The 6,898-nt window shown below is 31.9% G+C and overlaps 1 protein-coding gene across 1 annotated transcript; it reads right to left on the bottom strand.

Moving 5' to 3' along the window:
- Window positions 1-1,353: 1,353 nt before the first annotated feature.
- On the bottom strand, window positions 1,354-2,960 carry LOC136821706 (ficolin-2-like). Its single transcript, XM_067077912.1, has 3 exons — window positions 2,397-2,960; window positions 1,809-2,020; window positions 1,354-1,686 (listed from the first exon to the last, which is right to left on the bottom strand). Exons 1-3 carry the CDS (start codon window positions 2,824-2,826, stop codon window positions 1,354-1,356), a joined length of 975 nt encoding a protein of 324 aa, XP_066934013.1. The 5' UTR covers window positions 2,827-2,960.
- Window positions 2,961-6,898: the final 3,938 nt, after the last annotated feature.

The raw sequence follows: 6,898 nt of genomic DNA, 5'->3' as shown, positions 1-6,898 counted from the left end.
AACTTCAGGAATATGGGCTAAATTGCTATGTAAAATCCATTTTCCGTCTCAGACGAAATCCTTGCTTTGACCACTGACTATAAGGGTTGGGTAAATCAAGAGAAAGTGCACTGAAAGGGTACCTTTTCAGCCATATTGAACTGCACTGTAAGGATACGATTTTGAAAAGCAGATTTTGCGCGGCACATACCGTCGTTTCGAAGTCTTTGAACAATACCGCCTTTTTTTTTTTTTTTACCCGCCCGAATTAAAAACTGTCCAGATTGGCAATTTATTGTTATTTAGGGTGTGTACGTGCATGTGAAATCAAAATAAAATTGATAACTTGTAGTCACTGAGTGATGGCACTTTTAAAGGGTTCATGTGTTCTTTGCACTATTTTTAGATAAAACTAATGAAACTGATAAAAAGAAAGAAACTTTAAAACCAGTATTTTTTTGAAGTCTGTCCCGAAAGAATTTTTGTTTCTTAAGTTTTCTCTTAAAATTTGGCTTAAAATGTTTGAACTGGACCTATTGCCAGAATATCTAACCAAGATATAGCAAATTCTTAATAGATTATTTGAAATTTGTTTAGTTCCCACTCACTATCAGGGAAATTTAATTTAGAAATTTTTTGATCAAATCTTCTGTATTTCGTTTTCATTTTCTCAATATTTTCTTCGGATTTTTAAAACCCTTTATATAAAAGGCCTAAAAAAATACTTTTTTTGACGATATTTTTTTTCACTCAAAAGCATAATTTCGAAATATAGAAAACTTCCAATTCTTTTTTAAAACAGACTTATCGTCAACGTAAAAAATATGAGCAATCTAATTGGCCAAAGAAGGCGTACATAAATGCTGTTAATCATATTGGATCGTAAAATTAAAAGACTGCATTCAAAAAAGGAGTCTGGTAAGCGAGATATCATAGATTTTACAATTATATGGTTGGAAATGTTTTCTTTTCGCTTGCAATACACAACAACTTATTAGAAATGTTTTTGTCTTTTTAATGGCCGTTCGATTATTTTTTCGAATGTGTTGATGTTGATTTCATCAAATTAGAGAGAGAAAAACCAAGAAGAGAAAAGCAAAACATAGAAAAAGACACAAATAGAGGGAGAAAAGTTTTTGTAGATATTTTTCAAGTTGACGATAGACCAGTTATCATACTTTTAACGGTACAATATTAGATATAGGCGAGGAAAATATAGAAAACTCTAAACGAGAAAAACCTATCCCATATTGTATTCGGTACCGTGCGATAACTATTACTTATGTTTTTTTTTTGAATAAATGAGGCTCGTTGATTAAATTTCGGTCAAATTATTTGTTATCAAATTGTTGTTATTAAAAAGGAGGCTTTTGATTAGGTCATTTTCTTTATTGCCATGTTTATGGCTTTCAATGATTGAGAGTGACTGCCTAGCCAGGCGGTCCAGCTGATACCACCTGCATATGTTGTTTGTTGTTGTTTTGCTGGTGCTTTGTTAGTATTCATTGCGAAACAGCCCACATACCACCAAGCACAAGCAAATTCTTGTGCACAATTGCCACCACCTTTTTTATCATTATCATCATCTCGTGTTGTGAACATTTCACCATCTTGATATGTCCAATCACGTCCGATATTCCATTCATCATTGATCATTGTCCCAGAATGCAATTTGTATTTCTTTTGTTCGTCTTCGATGTAGAATCCCTGTTCATTAAACGGGAAAGGATTAAAACTTTCTGGTGACATTTCAAACGTTAAGAATCAATCAAATACTTAGAAATAAAAACGCCAGAATAGGTAAGAATGCAAATAACCAATTATTTTACCTTTGCAATGATGAATCTTCGATCTCCGTTAAAACTTTCACCTTGAATTCGAATCAAAGTGTTGTTCAACAACACACTCATTTCTCGAATGGTTTCCAAACCAATCCAAAGATCACCATTGACATCGCCAAAGCCTTCTTTGTATGATTGCCAACCTCGATTGAAATCAATGTCACCGTTTAATCGGCGTTGAATCGTTGTCCACCCTCCTCCTGAAACACACAAGCTCGCTGTATTAGTAAAAGACATCAGAAAATCCTAGGATAAGAAAATTAAAGATTGGTTTGATCGGTCCCACAGTCATTTTTTCTTTGAAGGAGCACTTCTCTATTTTGACATCAAAGTTTTACAAATTATCAAGGAGCTGGACGGCACATTTTAAGTAGGCGAAGCAAGAAGAATTTACTTGGAGCAGAGTCGTCTCGGACGACGCCGGAACGGCTAGTATATAGTAACCGTCGTTTAGTGATCTAATGTTCTGATCAATGTTAAATTTCGGTTTTGAAGCCTAGGCTAATTTGGTAAAAGTTTGTGAGAATAACATGATGTTTTCATGACCTCAGATAAATGGAATCGAACTTTATTTACCAGTCATGTCGCAGTAGACTTCCTTTTCTTCTCCAACGGTCAGTATTTTATACACACCATCCAATGTAAAGCCTCTTTCCAACCATTCTAAACAACTTCGTGCAGTAGTAGAATAAACCATTGACCCCTCTTTTGATTCATAACTCAATTTCATGAAATTGACATTGTAAAATCGACACAACCAGCTTGTTAAACCCAACTTGAGAATTTCAAGAGTGAAGCACGCCAAATAATCGAGTTGACATTTTAACAAGCATTCAATTTCCGAGCCTTTGATAACAAATTCTTCTGATGGTATATAGGAATCATTTTTGATGGTGTAATTTTCTTTCTCTAATCGAAGATATGAGCTGTAGGACTCCCGTGCATAGATGCAGGAAGCATGCAAAGCCAAAACAACTGATAAGAAGATCAAGTTGTATTTTCCCATTTTTGATGGGGATCGCCAAATATAAAAATATTGGGATAACCTTCTCTCTTTATAGTCTTGCTATATGTTTAAAGTTTTTTTACGAATGGTCAGTGATAGGTCATTGACGTAAATTATTTAAAACTATGTGATTTCTCTTTTTTGGTATTTATATCCAATGTTACTATATTTTCGACATACTTCAAGCTGTCAACGAACGTCAATAACATCCAACAGCGTTGGTTGAACGTCCAAACAATGTTCAGATCCAGCTGGGTTATGATTTTTGCATATTTTAAATGGACAATGGTTGTCTGAAAAAGTGTCTTACTGTAAATCTTATTAAATCCGTTTTAAGAACAGCCGAGCCTCAGCAAAATCGCAGTGTAAACTGGGAGAAAAACTTAAACAACAAACGCTAGACTCATTTCTAGGGTGTGGTGTTTTGCCAGACTTGTTAGATTTTCAAGACTCCACTCCCTGTAATAATTTTTTTCTAGACTGTGAATAATTGATTGCAATATTTTAAGATTTTTCGGATTTTTCTTTTTGGCTCAAAACCTCATACTGTCTATTATTACCAATGGTCAATCCACTTTGTTACATTATGGACATTTTTTCAGTAAACATAGCAAACACTTTAGAATTTACAACTTACAACAAGCACAGCATATTTTGTAGATTAATGAACAATATACCCCATTACATGATTGCATACACGCTTTTTGGACCTACCCCGGTGGGGTGGAGGTCCTATAAATTAACCTGTGTTCGTTCGTCCGTCCGTTCGTCTGTTACCTACTTTTCTCAGGATTGAATCATAGGAATCTTTTGATTTTTGGTACAAAGGTGCAAAATGGTGGTGGCTAAAATGTGACGGAGCCCGATTTTCGAAAAAAAATGTTTTTGGGCAAATTTGGGCCAAAAAACGGCTAAAAAACTGTTTTTTTGGACTTTGTGAAAAATTGGATCATTAATTTTTTCAGATTTTTTGCATGAAAGTAGAGTACCATCGTAAGTAAAAGATGGCTCAAGCAGATTTTTGCAAAAAAATTTTGTTGGCTCAAAAAACGCATGTTTATCTATAAGAATCACTATTAATAAGCATACATCAATGTTATTAGTCAAATTACTCAATTTTTTTATGAGATAGATGTTTTTTTGCCCATGAGGGATTACTTTTGAAGAATATGTGTGTTTAGACATGAAATTTTGGTTGCTTGGCGTTTTCTTAAAGAAAAACTGGCCAAATTCGATATTTTTTTATAAGCACATTATCAATTACTTAGGTATTAGCTTTTCTCGAGATTGGCTCTTTCATTCTTTATGATTTTTTGCACAAAGATGCATAACTATAAACCCTCGAATGTGACAAAGCCCGATTTTCGAACAAAAATGTTTTTGGCCAAATTTGGGCCAAAAAACGGCTAAAAACGGGTTTTTTGGACTTTGTGAAATATTGGATCTTTGTTTTTCTGATTTTTTTGCATGAAAGTAGGTAAAAGAAGGCTCAAGCAGAAATTTGTTAAAAACTAATTTTTCAGCTCAAAAAACGCATCTTTATCTATAAGAATCACTATTAATAAGCATACATCAATGTTCTTAGGCAAATAACTCAATTTTTTGATGATATAGATGTTTTTTTGCTCACGAAGTCTTGAATATGAAAGAATCTTTCAAGAGCATGAAATTTTGATTTCTAAACGTTTTTTTTATAAGAAACAATTGACTAATTTTGATAGATCGTCACTATTTGTGTTCTGAATGATTGTTTAATGGTCACGCTCACGTAGATATCAATTATATATGTGTTAAATGCATAACAAGGTAGGTCCATAAAAATATCACTTGTTTTTATAAGAATACACTTTATAAGAATGATAAATACGGTCATCTTTTTCGCCATCCTTTGTTTACTTTGTAAGAACTAATTACCGAAAGATATATTGCCTTCAATCAAGAGTTATTGATATGATTCTTATAAAGAAAATGCTTATAATAAAGATAAATATGCTCATCTTTTTCGCCATCCTTTGTTTACTTTCTAATAACTAATTAACGAAAGATATATTGCCTTCAATCAAGAGTTATTGATTTGATTCTTATAAAGAAAATGCTTATAATAAAGATAAATACGCTCATCTTTTTCGCCATCCTTTGTTTACTTTGTAAGAACTAATTACCGAAAGATATATTGCCTTCAATCAAGAGTTATTGATTTGATTCTTATAAAGAAAATGCTTATAATAAAGATAAATATGCTCATCTTTTTCGCCATCCTTTGTTTACTTTCTAACAACTAATTACCGAAAGATATATTGCCTTCAATCAAGAGTTATTGAGTAGATGCTTATAATCAAAATAAATATGCTTATCTTTTTTGCCATCAATCAAGAGTTATTGATTTGATTCTTATAAAGTAGATGCTTATAATAAAAATAAATATTCTCATCTTTTTCGCCATCTTTTGTTTACTTTAAGGACTAATTACCGAAAGGTATATTGCCTTCAATCAAGAGTTATTGATTTGATTCTTATAAAGTAGATGCTTATAATAAAAATAAATATGCTCATTTTTTTCGCCATCCTTTGTTTACTTTGTAAGAACTAGTTACCAAAATGCAAAGTAGATACTTTCTTTAGGCGCTAAAACGGGCGTCAGTCAGGGCGTACGGAAGGCGTTTTGACATCTGAAAATGGAGAAGAAAGCCCGTTTTAACAAATATTTCCCTTTCGGAAAACGGGAAGTATTTAATTAAAATTCGCCCTCCAAGTTTTAAATGCGAGGAATTGAACATTTCAAATGCGAAAAAAGTACACTTTTTAAATGCGAAAAGTTGCACATTTTAAATGCGAGAAAAAAACACTTTTAAATGCGAAAAGTTGCGCATTTTAAATGCGAAAAAATGCATATTTTAAATGCGAGAAAAGTCCACTTTTTGAATGCGAAAAGTTGCACATTTTAAATGCGAAAAATAGTCCACTTTTAAATGCGAAAAGTTGCACATTTTAAATGCGAAAAGTTGCACATTTTAAATGCGAAAAAATGCATATTTTAAATGCGAGAAAGTTAAATAGTTAACAGCGAAATTCATGTTTCGACAATTGCGAAAAATAATTAATTCAAAAAAAGCGAAAGAAAATGGTTAAAATGCAACGTTTTGCGTCATAATCAAGTGATCTTTTTTATCATCTGTGTTAATTCTTCGACCATAAGAGAGCAACTAAACAAGTAAATCTAAATACAATCTCTTCACAAAAACGGTTTTGTTTGAATTTTTATCAGGTATTAGCATTAGTTCATTTCCAACAGCTCTTTACTAACATACATACTTAAAGATAAACTTTGAGACCTTGATTTCACATACCCGAGGTCAGATTTAAAATTATTTGTCAATAAAATTTTAGATGCGTTTATAGATTCTTTATATTTCTAATTAAAAAGAATTATTTATTGATTGATTGATTGATTGATTTATTATTATTTCCTAATTTGCACAAGAAAAAAAAATAGATGATTGAGACTTATTTTTCAAATACTAAATCTTTTTCACAAAACGAAATGTTATTTTTCAGCAAAACATTTCTGTATTTGATCTTCATTTTTATAGAATAAAACGCAATAAATACAAATTCAATTAAAATTCATCATTGACCATCTTTCTTGAAATCTTAGAATCATTTTATCAAAAGTAAACTATTGATAATTATTTTGTCACTTTCAAGTATTTAGATATGAGATAACCGTAAGGTTGTCTAAGGATTTGCCAACACTGTCATACCATCATCAAATTCAACGCTTGTCAGAAATGGAACAATTGTGGTAAGAAACAAAACAAGGTATATTTTGTACTTTAAGATGTAATACAATACGTGCAACGTTTTGCGTCATAATCAAGTGATCTATTGATGATCCCCTGGCTGATGCTGATAACGGAAACCGATATTAGTAAGTACTCTACTCCTTATTTTAGTTTCGGTATTCATTTGTTTACTAGAAATTACCAAGTACAATGAATCACAAAAAAGTTTGGAAACCTTTAGCCTTTGTAGGATGGGAAAAGTACATATTTTTACAATACAGTCGTATTGC

The sequence above is a fragment of the Clytia hemisphaerica genome, unplaced genomic scaffold, assembly GCF_902728285.1.
Source record: "Clytia hemisphaerica strain Z4C2 unplaced genomic scaffold, Clytia hemisphaerica genome assembly, whole genome shotgun sequence".
Classification (NCBI taxonomy): Eukaryota; Metazoa; Cnidaria; class Hydrozoa; order Leptothecata; family Clytiidae; genus Clytia; species Clytia hemisphaerica.
The sequence above is the reverse complement of the archived record's forward strand: the minus strand, read 5'-3'. Positions and strand labels throughout refer to the sequence as shown.

Bases quoted from the DNA above. Each gene is read 5' to 3' on its own strand.
- LOC136821706 (XM_067077912.1), bottom strand. From the start codon at position 2,826: ATGGGAAAATACAACTTGATCTTCTTATCAGTTGTTTTGGCTTTGCAT. The intron at 2,021-2,396 runs GTAAATAAAGTT...TGTGTGTTTCAG, and splicing joins AGTCTACTGCGACATGACTG to GAGGAGGGTGGACAACGATT. The intron at 1,687-1,808 runs GTAAAATAATTG...TTTAATGAACAG, and splicing joins GAAGATTCATCATTGCAAAG to GGATTCTACATCGAAGACGA.